Source organism: Manis pentadactyla, chromosome 1 (assembly GCF_030020395.1).
Source record: "Manis pentadactyla isolate mManPen7 chromosome 1, mManPen7.hap1, whole genome shotgun sequence".
NCBI lineage: Eukaryota > Metazoa > Chordata > Mammalia > Pholidota > Manidae > Manis > Manis pentadactyla.
In genome coordinates, this window is record NC_080019.1 from 12586587 (window position 1) to 12611950 (window position 25364).

General features: G+C 51.3%; 2 protein-coding genes across 3 annotated transcripts; one reads left to right on the top strand and one right to left on the bottom strand.

The window, feature by feature from the left end:
• Positions 1-205: 205 nt before the first annotated feature.
• POLR3D (RNA polymerase III subunit D) lies at positions 206-4789 on the bottom strand. The gene is made up of 9 exons (XM_057489149.1): positions 4636-4789; positions 4154-4323; positions 3143-3186; positions 2406-2557; positions 2139-2263; positions 1804-1972; positions 1165-1430; positions 551-703; positions 206-393 (listed from the first exon to the last, which is right to left on the bottom strand). Exons 2-9 carry the CDS (start codon positions 4316-4318, stop codon positions 271-273), a joined length of 1197 nt encoding a protein of 398 aa, XP_057345132.1. The 5' UTR covers positions 4319-4323; positions 4636-4789; the 3' UTR covers positions 206-270.
• An 8455-nt stretch (positions 4790-13244) lies between these two features.
• PHYHIP (phytanoyl-CoA 2-hydroxylase interacting protein) lies at positions 13245-24364 on the top strand. Of its 2 annotated transcripts, none has more exons than XM_036889089.2 (5): positions 13245-13755; positions 17101-17285; positions 18501-18675; positions 20597-20714; positions 22313-24364. In XM_036889089.2, the coding sequence occupies exons 2-5, from the start codon at positions 17121-17123 to the stop codon at positions 22845-22847; spliced, it is 993 nt and encodes a 330-aa protein (XP_036744984.1). In that variant the 5' UTR covers positions 13245-13755; positions 17101-17120; the 3' UTR covers positions 22848-24364. The 2 variants fall into 2 exon arrangements, with proteins under 2 accessions (XP_036744984.1, XP_057345192.1); XM_057489209.1 differs by lacking the exon at positions 13245-13755 and adding an exon at positions 14937-15253.
• The last annotated feature ends 1000 nt before the right edge of the window (positions 24365-25364 follow it).

Here is a 25364-nt window from a genome sequence, read left to right on the forward strand (position 1 = left end):
GTTGAGGAGTTAAGACATAAATATAAAAATAAATAGAAGGGACAAGTCCCCGAGCAGCGAGGATGTGCAGTATCCATGCTGTGAGCAGGTCACCATGCCACACAGCTGCCATGGGAGGCAGCCACGTGTGCCCTGTGGGGAAAATTGGGACAGTGCCGCCAAAGGCTGGAGTGGGTGGGGCCCTTCTGGGTCGCACAGATTTGAGAACAAAAAGTCTGGAGTAGGCAGCAGCCGTGGGCACAGTCCCCAGTCATCCTCCATCTGCTCATTTTACCGGTGTTTGTGATCCAAGAGTGATTCAAAATCGGGGGAACACACAAGCTTGTGTTTTATGTGTCCGAGGACTGTCATCTCACCCGTCCTGCTGTCTCCCAGTCCCACGGACACCAGCTCCTGCCAATTGACAGAGATGGTAATGAGAACCACAGCGCCTGTCACTCAGTCCTGTGATTTTAATGTGACAATCCCAGGAACCCACCTCCCTTATTTAGCTGGGACTCAACATTCCTCAACCTCTCGCGGCCTCTGCCCTGACACCATGGGCTCTCACCTGCAGGAAGGAGCAAGTGGTGCCCATGGTGACGTCCAGAGTCACTTTGCCCAGGAGCAGCTGCACCTTTCCCGACCTGCGGATGAGCAGCTTGCCCACCTGACCTTCTGTCAGGGCCGCCAGGGTACAGGCATTCTCTGCCAGCTTGGCTTCCTGTGAAAAAGAACAGGGTGGAAATGGGTAAAGAGCCGTCTCCTCCATCCTTCATGAACAAACCTTTTCCGAAAGGAAGGCATCAGCACCAACTGAGAGAAGGTGCTCCCCAAGAGGGCCCTTTCCTAGGGCTGCCTGACACTTGTTCAAAAACAGAAAAAAAAAAAAAGCCCACAGCAAACAAATGAGCAAATAAAACACTGACAACTGTTGAAGCTGGGCAAGAGTGCGTTAAGAGTTTACATTCTCTCATTTGGGTATGTTTGAAGTACCACTGTGAAAAGTAAACAAACGTACCATGGGGGTTGAAGTACAAAGCCCCAAGCCCTCACGGGTAGAAAGAACAAATGTGTACTGCTTCTGAGTTTCAGTGTGGGCCGCACACTTCTGCTCCTCACTGCCCCAGGTCTGCCTCCCTTCCTGGTCCCGCACATTTCCACAGAACTCGTTCCTGAGCATACCCGGTCTTTCTCCTGCTTCACAACCACCACCTGTCCGTCCTCGCTCTGCACCTCCGTCTTGATAGGCTTGACGTCCTGAGTAGGCGGCTGGCCAGGGAGTGTGTCTGGCAGCTGGAGGAACAGCAGCTCTTCCTCCTGTGTGAGGCTCAGCTCCCTGAGCAGCTCTGCCACGGACCTGTCCTTCGGGAGGCCAGGGGTCTTTCTGGCTGCACTGGGGGGAGCCTTCATCTTGGCCTCCTCTTCCTCATCTCGTGGCTCCTCCTTCACTGCCATGGTTAATGTGAAGAGGGGCTATCATCATGTGGCCACCCTCTGTGCAACCTCACTGTACCCACCCCTTCATCCCACCCTGTCTGCCTGTCACTCTTCCAGGAAACTGGAGGGAAACACTGGTTATAAAGAGGGGTCCAGTTGTGAGTTGTGTGACTTATCTAAAAAGGGATACCTCAGGTGAGATCCGTCAATCCGTATCGGCACGAACCCCGAGAGAGCGAGAATTCAGCATCTTTGTTCAGGCCGTGTATTTTACAGTGGAGTGGGAGAGGACCTGCTTATTAGCAGTAGTCTGGGAGGCTCATTCCTAGTGGGGAGTCCCGTGGGGCAGCAACAGAAAAGGAGCTGTTATCTGGCACAAAGTACCTTTCACCATGGGCATATCCACCTCCATGTCCTCCTCCTTAGGGCCAGTCAGGTAAGGTTTAACATCTGAGTCTTCATTCTCTTCCTTAAAAAGCCACCCTGAGTGAGCCAGCGGCAGCTGCACAGGCATGTTTCGAGTGTCATTCCTCAGCCCAGGGTCATCGATGAACTGCCAAAGAAGAGCCTGGGGTGGTCACACGGCCTGGCCAGGAGTCCGCATACCCTGGTCCTAACTGATGATTCCTGCTGCTCTCCAGGCTTCTGGGCATCAAGGAGCAACTCTTCCCATCCCTGGCTCCCTGGAAGGCCCCCCCAAACCCACCTTCACCACCTACATCATCCTTCTCCAGCATGCGCAGGATCTGTTTAGTTTCCTCATCCGTCTCCCTCTTCTCTTTTTTGATATTTATGATGTGAGAGGGCCCCACGTCTGACACATCCACCGTCTTATCCCAGCTCCCTGTGGGAAATCACCAGTGCACCCGGAGTAAGGAATAGGCTGATGGCAAGAAAAACAAACTGGGAGCAGGGAGCTCTTGCCCTTCTGTTGGGCAGTCTGAATGGAAACCCCCAGATTTCATCTTCCCAGAACAGCTTTGTACCCTTTTTCTTCATCATTTCAGCTGGGCCCTGCTCAAAGATAGAGTGGGACTGGATCACTTCTGGGCGACCGCGGCCCCGTCCATGGCCCTCTCGCTGTCGGTCTCGATCTCTTTCCCGTTTCTCCTTCTTGATGGTTACTTCTTCTCTGGGCCTGGAGAAGAGAACAGACTATGCCTCAGAGAACTGGCCTTACTCTCCACCACTCTACGCCACCCAGGTGGAGCCAGACTCCATCATGAGAGGCAGGCCCAACCCGAAGTCTAGCACCCTTCCACTTCCTTGATGGGGCAGTCTTTTCAGTTTGTTTAACTTCACCTTCTTGTTTGACAGTGTATATTCAGACTGTAACTCAAAAGCTGAATTATAGAGACTCCCCCCATATGTCAATTTTTTTTTTTTTTGACTGATAGGAAAACAGTGATGCAAAAGAACTTAAGGGAAAACTTGTTACATCTTTGTCTAAACTAGTGGCTCTCAACTCTAGCTGTACAAGATAATCACTGTTTCATCACAAACATGTTTAATCAAAATTTCAAGGGAGGGACTCCCAAGCATCAGTATTTCTAAAAATCTTGTGCATTAGAATCACCTGGGAGCCAGGCTTGAAAAATCATTAGTGAAAATAACCAAATACACAAATTCAAATTACTGAGCCACATATCTAAGTATTTCCCAAAAGACGTGAATTCAGAGCAAGCAAATAAGGGACAAGTATTCAGCAGGCCTAGCTACTTACTCTTCCTTGATCTTCCGACTGATGATATTTGGAGTGAAGGTTTTCTGAAAGTAAACAGGAGTCACTTATTTGGTAAATTCTGATCCCAAAGTAGAGAATAAAAAATTCCCAAAGGACATCTTCCATGGACCAAGACCACGATGGCTCTCTTCTGCACATACTACACTGTTGTCAAAGATTTAGAGAGAGAGACGTGCTTAAAAAGGGGGAACATCATGTGCTGGCAGTAGAGTTGCATACACAAGAAAGGAGCAACCAAAACACCACTTAGACTAGCAGGCTCAGCTTCTGCCATCTGAAAGGAGGTCACGTGGGACTTCTAGAAGCAAAGGAACTTACCTAATCTCACTTCTCTTTAAACTGCTATAGAGATCAGTCAGTATCATAGGGAAAGAGGTCTGGCAGCAAAGCTCAAGTGGGAAAGACAGATCTGCCAGCACTCAGTTGATCAGTTAAGACTGCCCTCAGAATTTCCCAAGGTACATTTAAGTCTTTGAAAACTGGCTGCTTTATTCATCTGTCATCACTAACCCCAAACCTCAGTTCAGGGCTACCTTTTACATCTACAGTCATAAACATAATAGGAGAGGACAGAGCCTCTCACCCCATGCGTAGGATTCGTTATACTCTAGATCAGAAATCTGCACAGTGGGATCCATGGCGAATTCAGAACTCTCTAAAACTGCAGGCAAAGTTTATACCTGTGTGGCTTAGCAGGTTTCTTTAAAAGGAGTCCAAAACACCCAGAAAAAGGAAATAAACACTGCTCAGGTTACTCTTACACTAATTAGGATTCTCTGCCTTTCAGCCTAAGGACCATGTCAACACCTCGTACCCCGTATCCAGACTTGAAAGTACAACAGGCTCCCCAGAATTCGCGGGCAGGAGTCTGGGGACGAGATTCGCGACGCCAAACACCATGCCTGGAACTCGGTAGGCCCTCTGTGAACATTACCCGAGAGATCTGGAACTCAAGGTAGAGGGTTTGTTTAGAAAGGTGCCGTCAGGTACCTTCTTGACTCCCCCGAGGGTGAGGTCCCTGGAGCGGATGGAAGGAAGGCGGCCCGGGGAAAGGGGAGGCGCCTGCCTCCGGCCGATGAGTCCCCGGGCCCCAGAGAGGAGAGGTCGAGACGCTCCCGGGGCGCCGGGCTCGCCCGCAGCATTTCCTTCCGACATGTTGCCTGGCGGGGAGAGAGAGAGACAGACAGACAGACAGACAGAAAGGGAGAGAGAGGAATGGGGCAACGAAGTCACTCAAGGGGGGTAGCCTCGCGGCCCCAGGGCGGAACCCCACCCACGTGGCCTCCCACCCCCAGTCAGCACGGCCCTGCGCCGCGTGTCAGCTCCTCCCCCTCCCACGTGGCGAGCGTCCCCGGCCCACCCGGCTGAGAGCCTGGGTTCGTCCTGTCCCCAGGCCGCCGGCCAGGCACGAGGTGGAGCGCACCCCAGCGCACCCGGGCCGCGGCTCCACAGCACTCGCGTCCCTGCTTCACCTCCGAGGCAGCCCGCAGCCGGCCCTCGGCCTCGTCGCCGGGCGGAAGTCTGCGTGGCAAGGCCCGGGCGCCGCCATCTTGCCGCGGGGCGGAAGTGAGGTCGATGGGCGGGGCCGGGCCACAGTATTTATCCGGCGGCGCTTCGCTCCCCTCCGCCTTCTCTTCCCGGTTCTTCCCGGAGTCGGGAAAAGCTGGGTTGAGAGGGCGAAAAAGGAAGAGGGGTCTGGTCCAGGTTACGCCGCGGTGCACGTCTAGGGTTTGGCCCTGAGCGGGGCGGGGGCGACCAACTCGGGGTCTGAGGGCCCTGGCAGCCGTCACGGCGCAGTGAAGGCATTGGACGCGGCGGAGCCTTTGCGAGCAGCGGGGTCACGCTCAGGACGGGGCCAGGGGCCAGGGGCGCGGGACAGAGGACGAGACCCGGACTCAGAGTCTGAGAACCCCGGCCGGGCGGAGCCGAGCCGTGGCCGCGGGCTGCACGGTGACCTTGGAGTGGTCACTGCACCTCCGAGCCGCGGTCTTGCCCACGCTCGGGGGTCCTTTCCCTGGACTTCCGCTGCGGTCCTGCGGTGGGGCTGTGGGCGCCGCGCTGGAGCAGCTGCTGGGACGAACCGCGTCCCTAACGGCCACCTCCCTGGGTTCCTGCCGGCCGTGTACGCGCCCGTGGGCCAAGCGGAACCTGAGAAACGAATTTTGCTCTACTGGGAGGGACAAATTTAAAGAACTGTTACTGTGACTCCAACGTTTGCAATTGAACATAAAAAATATTCTTCACTGTTACCTATTTACGCCACACCGCAAACCATCTAATAACATTACGGAAAGTTTGAGGGAAGGAAAACATTTCTGCTAGAATTCCACATTGAATGCTATTAAAACTCCTGTAATCCAGTCCCCTTCACGGAGCCCTCATATTGTTGCCACAATTTAGGAGTCAGTCCTCCCTTTTCGAATCACGTCTTTGTTGCTGTGTCAAACAACTGCGTAATTCTCTGGTGCCTATGTCACGATTTGCCAAACTTTTCCTGTTTGGACATTTAAGTTTCTTTTCCCTGTTGTAAAAAACACTGTAACGAACACCTGATGCATTTAATGGTTTCCCTAGGACAAATCCCAGACTTGTGAAAACTGGCCAAAAGATATCCTTTTTTAACTAGTTTTTAGATTTTGAGGTAATAGTAGATACCTATGCAGTTTTAAGAAATAACTCAGAGATCCCAAGTACCCTTTACTCAGTTTCCCTCAGTAGTTAACATACCACAAAATTATAGTAGCACAACCAAAATATTGACAGTGAGTGATACAGTCAAAATACAAGACATTTCCATCACAGCAAGGATCTCTCTAGTTGCCCTTTCATACCCATACATCTCTCCCACCCTCTGGCAACCACTAATCTGTTCTTCATTTTTATGCTTTTGTTATTTCAAAAGTGGAAGCCATTCAAATATGGAATCTTACAGTACAAGACTCCTTGGGATTGCTTTTTTCACTCAGCCTAATTCCCTGGAGTTGTTTTGCATGTCTCACTAGTTCATTTCTTTTTATTACTGAATATCCATGGTTTATTCAAACATTCACCCTTTAAAGGACACCTGGGTTGTTCCCAGTTTTTTATTCTTACAAATTAAGCAGTATGAACATACATATATAGATTTTTATGTGCTATAAATCTAAGTTTTCATTTCTCTGCCCATGAGTGCAATTGTTGGGTTGAACAGTAGTTGTATGCTTAGTATTATAAGAAACTACCAAACTCTTTCCACAGTTGCTGTATCATTTTGAACATGCACATATTATGGTTCATTCATATTGCCAAATTGCTTCAGAAAAGGTTGTGCTAATACGCATCAACACTAAGAATATACATATATAGGAATGTATATAATACCTTGCCACATCCTTTTGAGTACTGCTTCTTAGAATTTTTAATTTTTTGCACATTTAATAACATATTGATATTATACCAATGTCATGTTGGTTTCTAGTCAGATTTTTTTCAACTTTTTTTGTCCATATTGGTTTTACAGTAACCAAATTTAACTAAAGAAATTAGTTCTGATTGGACGCAGAACCTTAGGTTCCGATTGGAGCACTAGATGAAATTGCTTTGATTTCATCGTCTGGGCTTTGAGGTCCACTAGCCTTTTAGCAGTGTCTGGAATTTTGTTTTTTTACAAAGATACAGAAAATTTTGAAAAGCACCCGGAAGAAAAACATTCACTATTATTCCACCAACTGTTGTATATACTTGAAATTGTTTTTTATGCATTACAGATTTTTAAAACTTGAAACATATTACATATGGCTCTATAATCTGTTTCTCTTAATATGCTATAAACATTTTTCTGAGTTATTAGATATTCCTCTAAATTATGATTTTTAATGGCTAAATAGTACTCCATATTGTTGTCTTGCACCATAATTTATTTAACCAGTTTCCTTCTTGCAATGCTTACTGGATTTCTACAGCATTTCTTCACCCTGAAAAGACAAGAGTAGTCTTAAACCAAGCCTTCTACCTTTGACATTTTGGAGTTTACTTCCTAACAATAATAATTATAATTTCCCATTAAGAATGTTCTCTGACTTTCCCTCTAATTAGGCTAATGTACTTTTGGCACCATGCTGCTTTCTTTATTTGCTCCAACACCTTCCCCTTCATTTTCTCCTGAGCAGTGTTCTTTCTTTTATCTAGTCCCAGAAGAAACTTGTAAATCATCACTAGCTGAACCCAGGGTAATGACATCGGTGATTCTAGCAAATCTTAATTTATTAATAATGTTTTGTTGCATTTTGTTTTTACATATTTCATAGTAAAATCTCATTCTTACCTGATAATTTAATGAAACTAATAATCCAATCCTTAAGAACAAATAAAGTTTTTGGGGTCTAAATGCAGAGGTATGAACAGATTCTCTCAAAAGTCTGTTCCTGTGAATTCTTGATGGAAATACTAAGTGAATAAGGAACTGTTTTGAATATGTATTAGTAGAATAAAAGGAATGTGTGGCATGAAATCGCTATCCAAGTTCAAGCTATTACATGTTCGTTATGAGTAATTAATCCTGATTTGTTTGCATCCTTTTGCAGGCCACTTATTTGCTAGTACCTCCTCATCTCCTTGGCCTCTAAACATTGGAGAGCTCTAGGATTCAGTCCTCAGAATGCTTCCCTTTTTTCTCTATACTTACTTCCTTGGCAATGATTCAGTTTTTTTGTCTTCAAATCATGTGCTGTATGCTGATGACTTCTCAATGCTTATATCAGTCTGGACCTCTAAACTCCAGGTGTGTATCTGCCTACCCCACACCTCCACTTGTCTGCTAAGCATCTCAAACCTATATCCACATCCAAACTTTTGATCTCCTCAAACTACTTCAAAGTGTTCCCCACCTCAGAACATTGTAACTCTATCCCTCTAGTAGTTCAAGTAGAAAATCCTGCAGTTACTCCTGACTCTTCTCTTTTGCTCCTGCAATACAGCTAATAGGTCAGCTCTTCCAGATACATCTGGAATCTTACCACTTCTCACTGCTTTTCACTGACATCACCCTGGTTCAGGCCACCATCATTTTTTGCTGTGATTATAATAGCCTCATACCAACCTCCCTGCTTCCACCTGGGACCCCTCGGTCTAGTTTCAACCTAGTGTAATTCATATATTTCACATCAGGTTGTGTTCCTGCTCTAAACTTCCCAATGACTTCCCATCTCAGAGTAAACCCAGAGGCTTTGGACTGACCTACCTAGCCCTATATAATCTGTCCGTCCCTCCACATCTCTGTCCTCGGCTCCATCTGCACGCTCCCCTCACTCATTCTGCTCCAGCCACCTTGGTTGCCTGGCTGTATCTGGAGCAAACTGGCTTGCTTCTGCTTCAGGGCCTCTGCAGCTGCTACCTAGAATGCTCTTCCCCCACGCAATTCTGCATGGCTCCCTCCCTCCCTCCCTCCCTTCAGTCATGTTTTTTTGTCCCCAAAGTCACCTTTTCAAGGAGAATTTCTCTGATGGCCCTATTTAAACTTGTTAAAAAAAACCCCACACCCCTGACATCCCTATCAGTATTTACTGACTCATTTTTCTCATAGCACTTATCACCACCTAATAGTCTATAAGGCTGGTTTGTCTGGCTTTCCCCTGCATGACAGTGAGCCTATAAGAGCAGGGAACTTTTTCCCTCCTGCTACAGAATCCTCATTGTCTGAAACAGTGCCTGATATGCAGTGAGCACCCGGTAAATTTTTGTTGAATGAATTCCAGTTTGTGGTGAGACGAAGTAGCAAGTCTGGATGTGCACTGGAGAAATAAGGGTGCATTGTTTCCAGGTGGATTGCATCAGTGATTTAATGTTGACACCGATGGTGTGAAAGCCGTCAGTGCCCTGCATTCTCATGTCTTCTCTATGAGTTCTTCTGTACTGCAGGTCCCCAATAAGGCAAGTGTGACAAACACTGAGTGGGTGGAGGGAAGCCTTCTCGGCACAGTGGCAGTTTCATCTAAGTCCACATGTCTAAGTCTCGTCCCCTGGATCTTGCTGCTCTGTGCGCAGTGGTACTCCACCTCAGGTGTAACTCTGTGGCTCTTCTGGTTCCATGACTCTATCAGATGAGTCACCCCACTCCCCATTTCCCTGGTGGTTCTTTCTTTATCATTCTCCATCTTCTTCCCCTGAAATTTATTTTGCCCCTCCAACATTTCATCAGTGTCTCTTCTATAGCGTTGCAGAATCCCTAAACATAATTCAGCATTTTTCCATGTCTTAAAGTTGTTGAATACATAAGTAAAAAAAAAAAAAAACTCACTTCTGATATTCTTTAGTTGAGTGCATACTCAGAAATGTTACTTAATGCTCTTAAGTAAGTTCAAATATGTGTCTGGTGAGGGGCATTGGAGGTCTAAGCGTAATTTCAAACAGGTAAAATAAATAGGCATTGGGAAATTCACATAGTTCTTGTAGACAGTTACTGCCCACTCCTGTCATTGCCATTCCGTGTAAGTAAACAAGGTGGCTGGTAGGGACTGTCTCAATGTATATGCATTCATTGACTCATGAAATCTTCACACTTAGTTCAACCTTGAGGAAATACAGGTGAACATTTTGAGTTTATAAATGTTAAGACTATAGATCTTTTTCTCTTATAGCCTCATTGTCCATTACCCTAGTCTCTATATTTGCTCTGTGTCCTTCTACCACACAGAACCCGGCCTTATACTCAGACCTAAATTTGAATCTAGTTTTACTTCTTATGGACTGAGTCTCATTTCCCACCATCTGCCTTTTAAAAATGAGGTTGATGGTCTAGGTTAAAAATGGAGTTGATGAAGGCTGTTGTGAGAATCGCATGCCTGACACTGTGTCTTGGTGCTTAATAAATGCTTTTGTTACTACTGTAATCTTAGCTTGGATAGAATATCAAATATGGAAACTTCCAAGCATGCACAAAAAAGGAGAGAATGCATCTCTGCATCTCAAAGTAGCCAGCTTCAACGGTTATTTACCTGCTCTGATCTTATTTATCTGTACTCCCACCGCCCAGAGTATTTTGAAACAAATCACAGTTATCATGCCATTCATCCATTAATATTATAACAGATATCTCTAAAGGATGTTCTTTTAAGAGAAGAGCCATAAAATAGCATTATCAGAGCTAATAATTCCTTATTATCATAAAAAAATCCAGTTAATACTCAAATTTCCCAATTGTCAAATTTTTTTTGAAGTTTGTTTAAATCAAAATCCACATTTAGGTCCAGACCCTTTAGCATTTTATTGGAAGCATAATTAAGGTGTGAGAAGAGATTTTTGCTGTAAGAATGTTCATTGCAGTTGTTGTTTAGAGTGGAGAAAAAGTAAAATAACTTAATCACAGAAGAGGAAGGGATTAATTGGTTCCCCCCAAATCGGTGTATGACCTGACCTGACAATAAACATACACAGCAATTTAAAACAACACTGTAGAAAGCTATGTAATGATCAGAAAAGGTGTTAGTGAGTAAAAAAGCAGGTTATACCCTAAGAATGCAGCAGCCCAGTTTGAAAAAGACAGATGCACCCCTATATTTATCGCAGCACTATTTACAATAGCCAAGAAATGGAAGCAACCTAAGTGTCCATCAGTAGATGAATGGATAAAGAAGATGTGGTACATATACACAATGGAATATTATTCAGTCATAAGAAGAAAACGAATCCTACCATTTGCAACAACATGGATGGAGCTAGAGGGGATTATGCTCAGTGAAATAAGCCAGGTGGAGAAAGACAAGTACCAAATGATTTCACTCATATGTGGAATATAAGAATAAAGGAAAAACTGAAGGAACAAAATAGCAGCAGAATCACAGAACCCAAGAATGGACTAACAGTTACCAAAGGGAAAGGGACTGGGGAGGATGGGTGGGAAGGGAGGGAGAAGTGGGGGGGAAGAAAAAGGGGGCCTTATGATTAGCATGTATAATGTGGGGTGGGGGCATGTGGAGGGCTGTGCAACACAGAGAAGACAAGTAGTGATTCTACAGCATCTTACTACGCTGATGGACAGTGACTAATGGGGTAGGTGGGGGGGACTTGGTGAAGGGGGAAGTCTAGTAAACATAATGTTCCTCATGTAATTGTAGATTAATGATACCAAAAAAAAAAGAAAAGCAGGTTATAAAACAGTATTTACATTTTCTATTTTAGTTAACGAAGTATATATGTCAAATGCCTATTTTCTGAATGGTGGGGAACTGAGAGATTTTAATTCGTAACTGTTAGAATTAAACCTTTTCATCTGTCTACAATGATCACATATTATTTGTGTAATAAAAAGCCATTAAAAATTAAAATGCTGCAGAAGCATGTCTTGGCAGTTGATTTCATATAGAGTTAGTTATATTGGGCTAAGAAAGCACTAGGCTTTCTTCTTACCATGTGTTATCCCATGTGATCTGCAGGGAAGTCCTCAGGCAGAAGAGGCAGAAGCCCTGAGAGGGTTTGTGCCTTCACCTGAGCCAGCACACAGCTCCACAAAGTGCATTCAGGTGGCTGTCATACACTGCTTGGGACACATGACCTCCTGCATTGTCCAAGTGCCATCCTGAGAAGGTGGGAGGCACAGGTGTGCTGGGACTAGCCTCCTTTTACGGAGAGGGAGACCGCTCTCACGGAGAACCTGACTCCTCACACCACCCCTCAGATTGGTGGGTGGGCCAAGTTTTGGTCCAGATGTCCGGTGCTGGCTGGCTGTAACTATGAGATTACGTTTTGCATCTCTTAGGAGTTCCAACATCTCAGTGTAGGTGTGTGAGGGGCGGGACCTGCTCGTGTCTGGCCTAGGGAGTGCTCAGTCCTGACTCAGTGAAACACACCACCTGACATTCTGTGGTTCCAGGTCTGACCAAACTGGCTCAGGTCCTCCACACCCATTTAGGCTTCTGATCATTTTTGCTTTCTGTGAACTGTTCCCTTTCTGCCCTCCTCTAACCTTTGCTGCCCATGTCTGCAGTCCCTCAGTCCCTCTCAGTGAGCATCCCTTACACTCAGCACGTGTCTTTACTCCCCGGCAGTGGTTACCCGGGACCTGCGTGGTCTGTCTGCTGTCCCTGCCCTGAGCCCTCCCCACCCCCACCTCCCTTCTGCTTCCCTGGTTTCCTTCCAGCTGGACTCCACCTGCTCTCTGGAGCGGGTCCTGACTCGTCCTTCACTAAGTTCTTACCTGAATCCTGTAATTTAATTGTATTCTCGTTGTGCTCTAATAGTGTGCATTCTTTCTCCCCTAAAAGACAGTGGGCTCCTTGCAGCTAGACACCATCTATAATGCTGGGTGACTGTGTGCTGCTTGTGTACCAGGCCCAGAGCTTAAGTGATGTACATAGTTTCTCATTTAATGATAACAAACCTGTGTTATTATCCCACTTGACAGATGAAGAAACTGAACCTGTGAGACGTTGAGTGACCTGTCCAATGTCACCCAGCTAGAAAGTGATACAGCAAGAATTGTAACGATGTCTGTCTAACTGTAAAACCTGAGCTTTCGACACTGCACACACTCTTTGTCACTGTTCATTGCTAGTTCTTCACAGTGGTGTTCCCAAGGGTCCTGTCCATAAGAAAACAGGTAGTACTCTCTGGCTGAAGCCCTCAGGGCTTGGTTCCTCTGAGCCCAGATGGTTGGCAGGAATGGGAACAAGCCGAGCTCTGCGTGCGTGTGCCTCCCACCTCGCTTTCTCGCCTCTGCTTGCCCTTCACTGCTTCTCTCTCTCTCTCTCTCTCTCTCTCTCTTTCTCGTCCTTTTCCCTGGAGACACTTAAGCAGCTGGAGGATTATTCCTAGATGATCAGGGATCCCTGGGGCTGCAGGTCTGCTATCTCCTGACAGAGTTGGTAAGAAAATGGAGTCATGGCTCAGGTTCAAGGAGAGAATTCCTACTGAAGACAGAACCCCACCCCACCAGCTCCCAGACCCCGTTGGGATCCTTCCCCTTCGCAGCTCCCTCCTCTTCCCCCAATCAGAACCCTTGCTTTGGGGCTCCTGAGCCCTTAGGCTAAGCCCCACCCCTCTCCCAGCATCCTAAAGTTTGGGGCTGCATTCAAGTGAGAGATTATCAAGTAAGGGTGTGTCAGAGGACTTCTTTTGAGGGCAGCTGGTTTTAAAAGAAGGAGGGAAGGTGGCGGCCTCTCTCTAAGGACATCGCTATAATCCCCTGGGAGGCTCTCTGCCCTTTCCCCCTCCCACCAGCCCAGGCGAGCGGGGACCAAGCTTGCTTATTGTCACCTGACGCTGGGCAGCCACCGATCCCATTGGTGGAGCCAGATTCGGTCTGGCTCTCTCATTCTCTCCTCCTCTGCCTCTCTCTCTTCCACGCTGCTTTGATTTCGCTCTTGCCTCTCCTTGCGCTCAGCTGGGAACGTCGCCTCTCCGGGGGCAGCAGCAGTGCTGCGGAGCCAGGCAGGAGCTGCCTGCGGGGCATGGAAGAAGCCTCCTTGGCAGCCCTGAGCGGACCAAGAGGAGCAAGCCAGCGCTGCTGCCTGTGACCCACGCACCCAGCCGCTGCCCCTCTGCCTGGGGAGCACATCCGCACAGAGGTCTCTCCCTTCCCTCCCTTCCACGTCTCCCTCTGCAGAGCCTGGTGGAGCCAGGTAAGTGCCCTTCCTCCCCAAAGCATCCTGCTCTCGATTCCAAGAGAGACTCAGGTGGCCAGGGGCTAGGAGCTGGGGGCACCAGAGTCCTGCCACTGCCTACAGTGCCCACCTGGATTGCCAGGGCTGACAACCGTGCCTCCTTTCCCCCAGGACCTTGGCAAAGGGGTTAAGAGCTGGATTTGGTCCTTGGGGCACCACAGTTAGTCACCCCGTGACCATTCCACTGCAGTCAGGGATGCCAACAGGGACAGCAGGGTGTGGGGAAGCTTTCCCTCTGGCATGCGGGTGTCTCCTCTGAATGGGCACGGACAAGGGGTATCAGTGCGTGCAACATGAATACATGCTTGCAAGAAGACTGGAGGTTTGCTTGCGTAGATAGTTCTGTCTGCACACGCTTATGCTCATGTGTGGGTTTGAGCAGCTGTGTGGCATGTCTAGGAACATATGTTTCTTGTTACATGTGAGGGAACATGGGGGGCTCACTCATCTGAGTAGCTTGTGGGTGCATGTGGGCGGGGGGCAGTGTGAGGCAGTGTATTTATGGGTTGAACATACCACTTGTCATGTGTGTGGGAGTACATGTTGAGGGAGGGATAGCATGTAACCAGAGGGTTTCTGTGTGGGAGGTACAACTCCAGAGAGGAAAGGGGTAGGTAGGTGGAGAGGGTGAGCAGACCCACGGAGGTATGCAGACCTGTTGGCATGTGAAGGATCAGGGATGGCAGAGTGTGGCCAGAGACAAACACATTTTCAAAGTCTGTGTCTCTGAGCCTGGAGACCACTTGGGAGAGAACACCAGAATAATGGCAGAGGGTGACATGTGTGCGAAGGTACATGTGTGTGCCAGCAGGCGGGTGGGGTGCAGCCTTCTATGGAGGCAGCACATATGCACGTTGGTGCCTGTGGATTCCTTTTTCCCCCAAATATGGCAGTGCGAAGGTGTGAGTGCCTATGTGTGTGTGTGAGCCTGTGGACATGAACATGTGTGGGTCTGTGGAGGGAAAACTGTGAGACATTCTTAGAATGTGGAAGGCGGCAGAAGGTACCTGAGTGTGTAGGTGAGGTGTGGGACTAACAACATCTGAGGTGGTGTGTGCAGCCCACATGTGGCAGGTGTGGGTGGGCATACTCAGTGCGTGTGTGTGTGTGTGTGTGTGTGTGTGCACCTGCCTGTGTGTGGGTGTGTAAATGCTTTTCTGGGGTGGATTCACATGGGAGCATGGGTGTTTCTGAGGCGTTGTTTCAACCTGTCCCTCATACCCTGCCCTTCCCCAGTCATCAGCTTGGAGGACTGGGGTTCATGCCCACCCCTGGTCCTCCCGGCTTTACTGCTCCTACATGTCACTCACTGCCACTCTCCCAAGCTAGCATGGGGCAGCAGTCTCAGCTCCGCTCCAGTGGAAGAGAGGAAGGGGTAAGCCAGGTCTTGGAGACCTCCACCACCAAACACGGCTGCCCCCATCTCTGGGAAGACCCTGAGGAGAGGACTGCTGGGGCAAGAGTAGGTGCCCACCCATGAGGTCTGCATACACTGCACCCTGTGAGTGTGGGAGTGTCTGTGTTGATGTGTGTGGGGTGTAAATGTCTCCAGGGAGCTCCCCAGGGATGGCAACACCCTGCTGCTCCACACCTGTCCCCACAAGTTACAAACTGGTTTATTATCATACAGCTGTTTCCAGACGCCCCGTCCCATTTTGTTTTATTCTGGGGTGGATCTGGTAGCACCCCCATGCTTATTTACCATAGGTTTCCCTATGCACAAAGCCACTGGCATTTGGCTGAACTTCACAACAGGCAGGCACATGTTTTAGGGTGGAAAACTAAGAGGAGACAAGAACTCAGGGGACACCCCGGGACAGGTAATGGCCACACCCATATCCGTTGCCACGTGCCTGCCACCCAGGCAGCCCATGGGTTGATGTAGAAGTGCCAGACTCCAGAGAAGCTTAACTGACAGGAAAGTGTGGGTTGGATCTTCTGGAAGCTTTAAATAGAAGTACCTGCTTTTGAAGGCACAAGGTCCCCTCACTCTTAGCGGCTGGGCAAGGGGAGAGAAGGAAGTGGGAGGGGAAGAAGAGGATATGACACTTCAGAAATCCCAGTGTGCTGTCACGGGGCTTGGGGGAGAGCTGGAAGCATGAGCTCTCCTGGGTGCTGGCAAATGCCCCTGGGAAAGCCTGGATTCCCACTTTCATCCAGAGAGGTCCCTCCCACTCCTTCTCACTCCCTGCTCCTCCTCAGGCAAAGTCAACGCCAGAGGAAGCTCCTTCTAGCCAGGCACAGGTGAGCATGATGGGCACAGGTGAGCGTAATGCAGTGCAGTCCTTTTATACCTGGAGGAGTAGCCAGAGTAGAGGTAAAGGAGAGGGAGAGGGAGGTGGCAGGACTGCAATTGCTTGAACGGGAGGGATAGAAGGAAGATAAATACATAGCAGTGAAGCCACGTGCACCTATGCACATAGGCCACACATGTCACACCCACACCCACACCCACACAGAGGACTCAACTGTAGCTTAACGGAAAAGAGCTTGGGATCTGGAATCAGACAGACCTGAGTGCCTGGCATCTTCATACCCTCCCAGTCTCAACTACCTCATCTGTAAAATGGGGATAATAACAGCACCCAACTACTGTGAGGTTTGCGTGAGATGATGTTTGTGAGATTATTAGCACACAGTTGGCCTGCAATAGATGTCAAAGGTAAAACTAACCACTAAAACAAGCAATGGAGGATCCACTGAAAGAGAAAGAGTGAGAATCGAAACGTCATGGGCAGAGGAAGAACTACGGCCAGGCTGACTCTCCCAACACCAGGGGGTCTCTGTGCATCTCCACTCCCACCCTGCGTCCTGGTCCTCGCTAGGTCACCCACAGAGGAGGGCGGCCTGAGCCCCAGAGCCCAGCACCCTTGGCTTCTTGGCCGCAGCGCCCCCTGCTTGCCTCAAGCGCTCTGGCCCTCTCCTCAGTGGGTGCGTCTTAACTGTGCTCTCCGCCCCCAGCCCTGCCTCTGCTCACGCCTGCTGGCTGAGGCACCCCCCGCTCCCCGGCTCCATCTGCTGCAGATCTGTCCTGCCTGGCATTTGCAGAATTCCCACTGCCTCTGCCACCTGTCAGGTGCCGGCTGCTCTGCAGACCCCCCTGAGGACAGCCTAGAGCTCCCTGGAGGGGTAACCCACCCCACCTTCTGTCCCACCACCGGTCTTCCCATCAGATCTGACCAGGCAGGTGCAAGCCGTGGGTCCTTGAGGCTCCTCCATGCAAGGGATGTTGGGAGAAAGACATTCCAGAACTCCATAGTGGGGAGGGAGGTGCTGATTCTTCCTCCCCCTCCGTCCCCACAGGAGCCAAGCCAGAGGGGAGCATGGAGCTACTGTCCACACCCCACAGCATCGAGGTCAATAACATCACCTGTGACTCCTTCCGCATCTCCTGGGCCATGGAGAACAGCGACCTGGAGAGGGTCACCCATTACTTCATTGACCTCAACAAGAAGGAGAATAAGAACTCCAACAAATTCAAGCACCGGGTGAGTGGGGGTGTCCAGAGAGCCTCCCGCCAACACCTGCCTTGAAGGGGGAGGATAATGGAGTGCCGTTGGGTGACAGTTGGGAGTCAGGCCTGGTTCACAGCCAGTCCTGGTTCTACTGTGCAGTCTTGGGAAGTTACTTAGCCTCTGAACCCGAGTTCCATCACTAGAGAAAAGCGGATGATGGTAACGCTAGCCCCACAGGCTCGTGAGAGGCTTCAGTGAGGTAATGTTTGTGTAGTGTCTGGCTCGGGGGCCAGGCCGGCATACCCCAAACACCACCAGGCATACCCCAAACATCATCATTGGCATCATGACTGGGGCTTCAGATGGTGGGAAAGCCCGGGGTGAGGCCAAAGACATCTCACTTGGGGTCTGAGGCAGGGAGCAGCCTTGCTGAACCGGTGGGCAACATGGGCCAGGTGGCTGTGGGGCCCTGTTGGTCCTCAGTAACCCCCTCAGGCCCAAGACCCTCTGTCCCTGGCCCTCTGGCCTATTGTTTGATGGGGTAGAAAAGGACTGAGAGAGCTGTCCATTCAGTAGCTGGGGAGTCCTTTCCTGGGTTAAAGCCTGTAGGGGCAGGTGGGAGGAAGGCTCAAACCTTCTTAGGCTGGTGGTGGGCAAGGGGGAAGCCGGGTGGGGGGTGGGGGTGGGGGTGGGGAGGGAGCCGGTTCCCACGACGACAGCCCTGCGTGGGTTACTCACCCTCTCTCTTTGGAACCGGCTCTCCAGATCTGGGTGTCTTTTGGCAGGCCAGTTGCCACGGTGATGTGAATGTTCAACACCACCCCCTTAGCCCTCCCCGAAAGAATAAGGCATATTTTCCCTTCCTCCCCGGTTTTCAGCATTTGCCGTTGCCGTGGAGACGCACCGCCGTGTGCAGAGCTCCCGAAGTCTCCAACACGAAGGTCTCGCCGCCCTCGACTTTTCGGCCTCCACCCCAGTGGCCTTTCTCCTCAGTTGCCAAGAGAACGGGCATGGGGGGTGGTCAAAGGGGAGGGTGGAGGATGGGGGTGTCTCTCTGGCCGTTCCATGGCCACTGTTTGCTTCTGCAGGAAAATGGTGGCTAGGCCACTGAGCCATTGAGTCCTTGAGACTCCCGCCCTCCTCGGGAGGAAGAGGGGCCGGTGGTGAGTGGGTGGTCTGGGAGAATGCCAACACTGGGTGTGACCCCCAGTCTGACTCTTGGCTCTCTGTCTGCACCCCATTTCTCAGGACGTCCCCACCAAGCTTGTGGCCAAGGCTGTACCACTGCCTATGACAGTGAGAGGCCACTGGTTCCTAAGTCCCCGCACAGAGTACAGCGTGGCCGTGCAGACTGCTGTGAAGCAGAGCGACGGGGAGTACCTGGTATCTGGCTGGAGCGAGACAGTGGAGTTCTGCACTGGGGGTGAGGGCCTGCTGTCCCCTGCTTTGGCACATCTGGTCTAGTTATGATCAGGAGGGGGCTCCATCATAGCCCAGCTGACACTTATGGACACCATGCGCAGGCCATTGGGGGGCAGAGGTGCACATGGATGAGACCCACCCCTACCCCCGAAAAGCCTGCAGTCTGACAGCAGGAGAGGGATGTGAGTACTACAAATCATGTTGACAATACCACTCCCATAAGGGGATGGAGATACTTTTCTGGCTTGGGTGAAGCATATGTTTGAATTGTGGTAAAATACACATAACCTTTAGTGGCCTAACCATTCTGAAGTGTGCAGTTCAGTACTATTAAGTACATTCTCATTGCTGTGCAACTGAACCCCAGTACATTTTCATTTTCTCAAACTGAGACTTTATTGCCATCAGTGACTCCCCCTCTGCCCCTCACTCCACCTCTGGCAGCTACCATTCTACCTTTACTGTAAATATGACACCTCTCTGTCCCCTGTGTAAGGGGGATCATACAGTACTTGTCCTTTCAGTGACTGGCTTAGTTCACTTAGCGCAATGTCATCAAGGTTCATCCACGTTGTAGCAGGTGTGTCAGAATTCCCTTCCTTTTTAAGGCTGAATAATATCCCATTGTATGTGTAGACCCCATTTTGTTTATCAGTTAGTGGCTGATGGATACTCGGTAGGGCCATCACACTTTACTTGTCTTGAGCCTCCACTTAGCCTGGGAAAATGAGCCCTAGTCAATGATCCTTCAATCTCTCTTAGCAGAACTTAGCTTGAAAATTCTAACATGAACAAACACCAGGCTTAATGTGTACTTGGTCACTGATGACCCCAGATCTGCCCCATAATATTCCATTCTCCTGGTGTCCACAGTGAGACCTGCTGCAGATGGCCCTCTGTCCCAGGAAGGGGCAGGGAACATTCTGAGCCCTAGGCCTCGAGGCTGCTGGTTCCGTCCCCTGCCGAGGTCTGTGGCCCACGTCTCCTGGGGCTGCTGGTCTCCTCTGAGTGGTGCTTTTTCCCAGCTTGGCTGCAAAACTCCACACTCAGAGGAGCTCTTGCTCTTGTGGGGAAAGCCTCTTGGTTTACCCCAGAACTCCACATGTAGTGGGAGTTTAACTCAAACTGGGGAGCCAGGGATGGCTGCAGTCCAGTCCACATTCCTCTTGCCAGGCACAGCACCCTGGCGAGGGTACATCAGCAGGGAGGAAAGGAAGAGCACCTTTTTCTCATTTGTGGGAAGGCACTGTCTTAAGCTAGCAGCAGCCTTGCTTGGGCCCAGGCCCAGCCTCTGGCCCTGGTCCTGGGGTGGCAGGGGCTGGGGGAGAGTTTATCCGATTTCACTATCCAGTTCCCAGCCTTCCCTCCTTCTCCTGCAATTCCCTGGACAACCCCTGGAAGCAGAGTCACTGCCCCAACCCAGGTCCGCTAAACATTCACTTGCATTGTCTGCAGGCTCTTCATGGGTCCCCTACCCTTAATTACAACTGGCTCCCATGGGAGAGCTGTGGGCAGCCTCCTACATGCTGGAGTTGGGGGTTTCTCCCTAAAGGACCTCAAAGTCTCTCCTCTCAATCCTTCTTTTGCCTGCTGGCCCTCTTTTCACATGAGAATGGCCTGGGATTACAACCCCTGGGCCCCCAGCATGATTGTATAACAGCAGGACTGCAGCTCCCACCGCTTTCTGACACAGAGAGCCCTGAACCTCTGGCAATGAGGGCGCCCAGGACAGAGGGCATCCGGCTTGCCATGTTCCCAGCCAGGCCAGCTGGCCCAGTCCCGTGTTGTTCAAGATGCCGTGATCGGTCTCCCAGTGCTCTGGGGACAGAGGTGGTCTGGTTTCACGGTGTGTTTGGGTGAGTGGACGGGGAGGAGAGGCCGGCCTTGCCTGGCCCTTGGCTCACCCACCTGGACTCTTGCAGATTATGCCAAGGAGCACCTGGCCCAGCTGCAGGAGAAGGCTGAGCAGATCGCAGGCCGCATGCTCCGCTTCTCCGTCTTCTACCGCAACCATCACAAGGAGTACTTCCAGCATGCCAGGTACACAGGGGCTCCTGGCCGGGCCCACCAGGTCTCTCCTTCCTCCTCCGGTTCTGCCTGTGTCCACCTTGCTGCCTGAGGTCAACCCCACCTCGTTGGTTGCCTCCGGAGCCCCCACGCCCTCCTAACACAGGCTGGCTCTGAGGGGACATCTGGCTGCTTGGGATCAGGCTCCAGGGCAGGAGAGGGCTGTCGCGATGGGGCTGCCTTGGAGAACGAGGTCCTGGGTTTGATCCTCCTGTGGGACAGCTCCTCTCCGTGGGTTCTAGTGTTGCGGATCAGCTGTCTCACCAGTTCAGGCCCTGGGCTCCCAGAGGGGTGGGGAGGGGAGCCCAGAGTGAAAGGGTTCTGAACATGAAGGGTTGTGGTTTTCAAACTGGGGGCTCCAGGGAGGCGGCTCAAGCACCCCTTATGGTGGTACGTTGTTGTTGAGGGGTTGTCGAGGGAATCAGAGGGTGTGGGCTGGTGGGCCCACGCCTGTCATTCACCCAGGGCAGCCTCCCTTTTATTGCCTGTGGACTGCCTGTTTATAATTTCCTTTGGGGAAAAAAAGAGACACGTACTGCAGTTCAAAAGTATTTGAACAATTGATGATCTGATCCAACACCCTCAGCTTACAGATGGCGAGCCCAAGGTCCAGAGCGCCAGCAAGTCACTTAGTCCCTTAGGATAGCCAGGACCAGGGCAGAGTGAGGCTGGACCAGCAGCTGCCCATCCGTCCCATGCCTGCTGATCCCACGAGTCCACGTCCTTCTAAAGCCGGGCCAACGCCAGCCACCACTATTACTGACTTTATCATTGCATTTAGCTGGGGCAGAGCCTTCTGACCCTACCCACAGGCAACAGGGACCGAGGGGGTCTTTGGTGTTTGCACTAAAGGAGAGAGGCAGTGCAGTGAGAGAGGCAGTCTGGGCTCCTCTATCAGCAAGCAAGAGACAGAGAGCAGCCACACATGCCAGGATACAAAGGTGAACAAAGGCAGAATCCCCCCTCATGCAACCTCAGGATCTGTCAGGGGAACAGTGCAGACAGATTGAAGGTAATAAGTATGTGTGATGTTGAGTGAAATTCAGTGATCTGTACATAGTAGCCAGTCAAAATTTCATTGAATGTGAGTGCCTGTTGTTCCCAGAAGGTTTTAGAGAGGGACACCTGTGCTAAGCTTTGAAGGATGCTTAGAAGTTTGCCAGGCCGCATGGAGAAAGGTGGGAAGGGCAGTACAGGCAGCAGGAAGAGCACTGCAAAGGCACAGAGGCAGGAGAGAGCTGGGACAGGGTTCACATGGGGTGGGGTAGGAGTTGGGGCCAGAAAGACCAGCTCTTGACCTTGCTTTTCTCTCAGGCCCCATCAAAGGGCTTCATCAAAGCCCCAAAAGCTGGGGAGTGGCAGGGCCAGGCCTCTCCTCCCTGGAGGAGCAGGCTGGATCAGCCCATCTCCAGGGCCCTGCCTGCTCTTGCATTATGGAAAGTTCTATTTGTGACTGGTGGAGAGTTGGGAGCTGGGCTGTCTCCCTTCTCAAGCACACTCAGCGGCCAAGCCTCAGCCTCCTAACCAGCGGCATTTTCTCTTGCCTTTGGCATTTTTCCCCGGGTGGGCAGGACCCACTGTGGGAACATGCTGCAGCCTTACCTGAAGGACAACAGCGGCAGCCATGGCTCCCCGACCAGTGGCATGCTCCACGGCGTCTTCTTCAGCTGCAACACTGAGTTCAACACGGGCGAGCCCCCACAGGACTCCCCCTACGGCCGCTGGCGCTTCCAGATCCCGGCCCAGCGCCTTTTCAACCCCAGCACCAACCTGTACTTTGCGGACTTCTACTGTATGTACACAGCCTACCACTATGCCATCCTGGTACTGGCCCCCAAGGGCTCCCTGGGGGACCGATTCTGCCGTGACCGCCTGCCCCTCCTGGACATTGCCTGCAACAAATTCCTAACCTGCAGCGTGGAGGATGGGCAGCTGGTCTTCCGCCATGCCCAGGACCTCATCCTGGAGATCATCTACACCGAGCCGGTTGACCTGTCCCTGGGCACCCTGGGGGAGATCAGTGGGCACCAGCTCATGAGCCTGTCCACAGCTGATGCTAAGAAAGACCCCAGTTGCAAGACTTGCAACATCAGTGTGGGCCGCTAGGGACTTGTGGGGCTAGGGAGAGGTGATATGCAGGGTGGCAATGGATGGCATAGGTTCAGGGAGCTGGCCTTCTCTCCCCTGCCCCCCTGCTCCTTCCATGCCATCGGTCTCCCCTCCCCCACCCCTTGGCATTAGAGGCAGCAGAGGCTGGTGGTCCCTTGGCATGGCCAGCCCATGCCTGGTGGCCTTGGAAAGGCTTTTTAGCCCTAGTGGTTTGGTGGGAGGGGTTGGATTTCTGGAGACTTCCCCTTTCCTCTGGTTTCCTTGTCCTGCTGTTTCTCGCTTCATCCCAGGCCTCCATGTCATGGAGACTTGCAGCCTCCGGCTCTGCCAGGGAAGCCTCTCCAGGCTCAAGCCCACATGTAGCTTGCCTGCCCTAGGCAGTACAGAGAGCAGAGGGGTGCTCTTCCTTAGCCTGCCCACCCCGCTCAGGGCCAACCGCGAACACCCCTCTGTGCTCAGCGTGACTGGAGCTTTAGTCCCCAGGCCTGGCCCTCTCCCTCTATAAATAGCCCCCTGCACTGCTGTGCCCCCTGCCGCTCTGTGCCCCACAGCATCCTCTGCCTGCATGGGGAGGGCTGTCCTGCCCCTTCCCTACCGGTCCTCTAGAAAGGGGCCCTCTGTTTTCCCTTGGCTTTGGAGGCACCAGGCTATCGGGATTTTCCTTTCTTCTAACGGGAGGTGACCCATACCCCCGAGTCTCTTCTCCCTTGCTCAGAGTGCTGGGGTCTGAAATGGCAGCCACCCGGGTCTAGGAGGGGGAAGAGACCCCTGAGACCCACAGGTACCCCTTCGTCAGCCGGAAGCGGGATGCCTCATGTCCTGAGGGGACTCAGGGTCCGCTGAGCCCTGGCACGCCCCCTGGCTGTGCACTTTGCTGGCTTTCTCTGCCAGGTGCCATGAGGGCACCATGCCGGTGTGCAATCTGGACTGTGGCCTCCCTGCCACTGGCCCCACAACCCCACCACTGGCATTGTCCAGGCTCCCCCAGAGAGCCCCTTCCCTGGGGAGTTCTTGGTGAAGGCTTTCCTGGGCCCCCCAGCATTTCACCTGTTTCCTACTTTTGTATGGGTCACGAGGGTGGTAAGGATGGACCCCTGAGACAAGCAGGCCAGGTGGGGTGGTGGGGAGAGCTGTCAGTAGGCAGGTACTCTTTGGGGGATGACCGTGAGGAGGTGATATCATGCAGAGACAGCCAGATTTCTGTGATGAAGGACAGAAGGGGCCAGCAGGCCAACAAGGCCATATCTCAGTAAGGGGGCAGATGGGACAGCTGGTGGCCTCTTCTGTAGCCACAGGGAGAGGTGTGATCAGCTGTTTGTGTGGCATGGATCAGGTCTGCGGGCCCTGGGAGATGCAGGGAGAGGACATGGGCCTCCAGGCCCTTTAGCCCTGTGCTGACAGTGTTGCTGTGGGGTGGCCCGCTGCCCGCCCCTGGCCCCACCTGCCCTGGGCTCGGGGCACACCTGCCCGTGCTGTGCTTGCAGTGTGTATCAATAAACCGCCATGGCCTGAGAGCTCCACCTCTCCTTGGGCTCCGGGAGGGGTGGGTGGGCAAGTTGTACAATCACAGAGCAGCTCAGAGGGGAGATGCCTCCCCAGAACAGGCCACCTGCAATCGTCCCTGGGATGTTCAAAATCTCGCGATGGGAGGCAGCACTCAGAAAGCAGGGCCATAGCTCCAGCTTGGAAGGGAATGTGAAGGTCATTTGGTTCTACCCTGCACTTCACAGAAGGGGAGCCTGAGGCCTCTTAGAGGAGAACCTGTAGTGATCTGGAGGCCTAATCAAGGTCCCCAACCCCCATCTGAAACCCTTCCCACCGCAGCAGCCTGCCATTGCATCAGACCCAGATGCCAGTGAATTTCCCTCCCCCAGAGCCCGATTGTCCCCTCCCCAGCAGCGCTCCTCACTTGCAGATCTGAGTCACCTCTGCGTCTATTATTATGGACTTATTAAAATGATCCTCTGCGGGAGTAGAAAAGCTCCAGAAAAATTAGAGTCACCTCACTGACATTGCCTGGCTCAGGACCAAACGTACGTGTCATCCAGAGTTTGGAGCAGGACTCCATGAGTGAGAAAGGATAGCTGAAGGGTGAACACCATTTTCTGAGGGCCTACTATGAGCCAGGTATCAGGCCAGGTGCTTTCACATATATCAGTTCTTTTAGTCTTCACTGTGGCCCTGCACTGTATAATTCCCCTGTAAGAGATGAAGAAACTGAGACACAAAGAAGTAAAAGGCTTGTCCATGTCTTCCAGCAGGTAGGTGACAGTGCCCAAGATTTGAGTCAGAAGCTGGAATCTGCCCATTACACTGCTCTGTCTCCTCTCGTGTGTGCCAGGGGCCACCTGGGACAGTCAGACATGGACGGGGCCCTCCCAAGGGTCCTCACCTCCTGGGGAGAACCAAGCCCCTGCCTAGTTCCTGAATAACGCCAGGGGGAGCTGTGGAGTTGCAAATGCCAAGGAGGCTCATTTAAAGGCATCGTGGGTGGCACTGGAGTCCAGAATTCCA

Bases quoted from the DNA above. Each gene is read 5' to 3' on its own strand.
- POLR3D (XM_057489149.1), bottom strand. From the start codon at position 4,318: ATGTCGGAAGGAAATGCTGCGGGCGAGCCCGGCGCCCCGGGAGCGTCT. The intron at 2,558-3,142 runs GTAAGTAGCTAG...TCTCTTCTCCAG, and splicing joins AGTCGGAAGATCAAGGAAGA to GCCCAGAGAAGAAGTAACCA. The intron at 2,264-2,405 runs GTACAAAGCTGT...GATTTCCCACAG, and splicing joins TGAAATGATGAAGAAAAAGG to GGAGCTGGGATAAGACGGTG.
- PHYHIP (XM_036889089.2), top strand. From the start codon at position 17,121: ATGGAGCTACTGTCCACACCCCACAGCATCGAGGTCAATAACATCACC. The intron at 17,286-18,500 runs GTGAGTGGGGGT...CCCATTTCTCAG, and splicing joins CCAACAAATTCAAGCACCGG to GACGTCCCCACCAAGCTTGT. The intron at 18,676-20,596 runs GTGAGGGCCTGC...GGACTCTTGCAG, and splicing joins AGTGGAGTTCTGCACTGGGG to ATTATGCCAAGGAGCACCTG.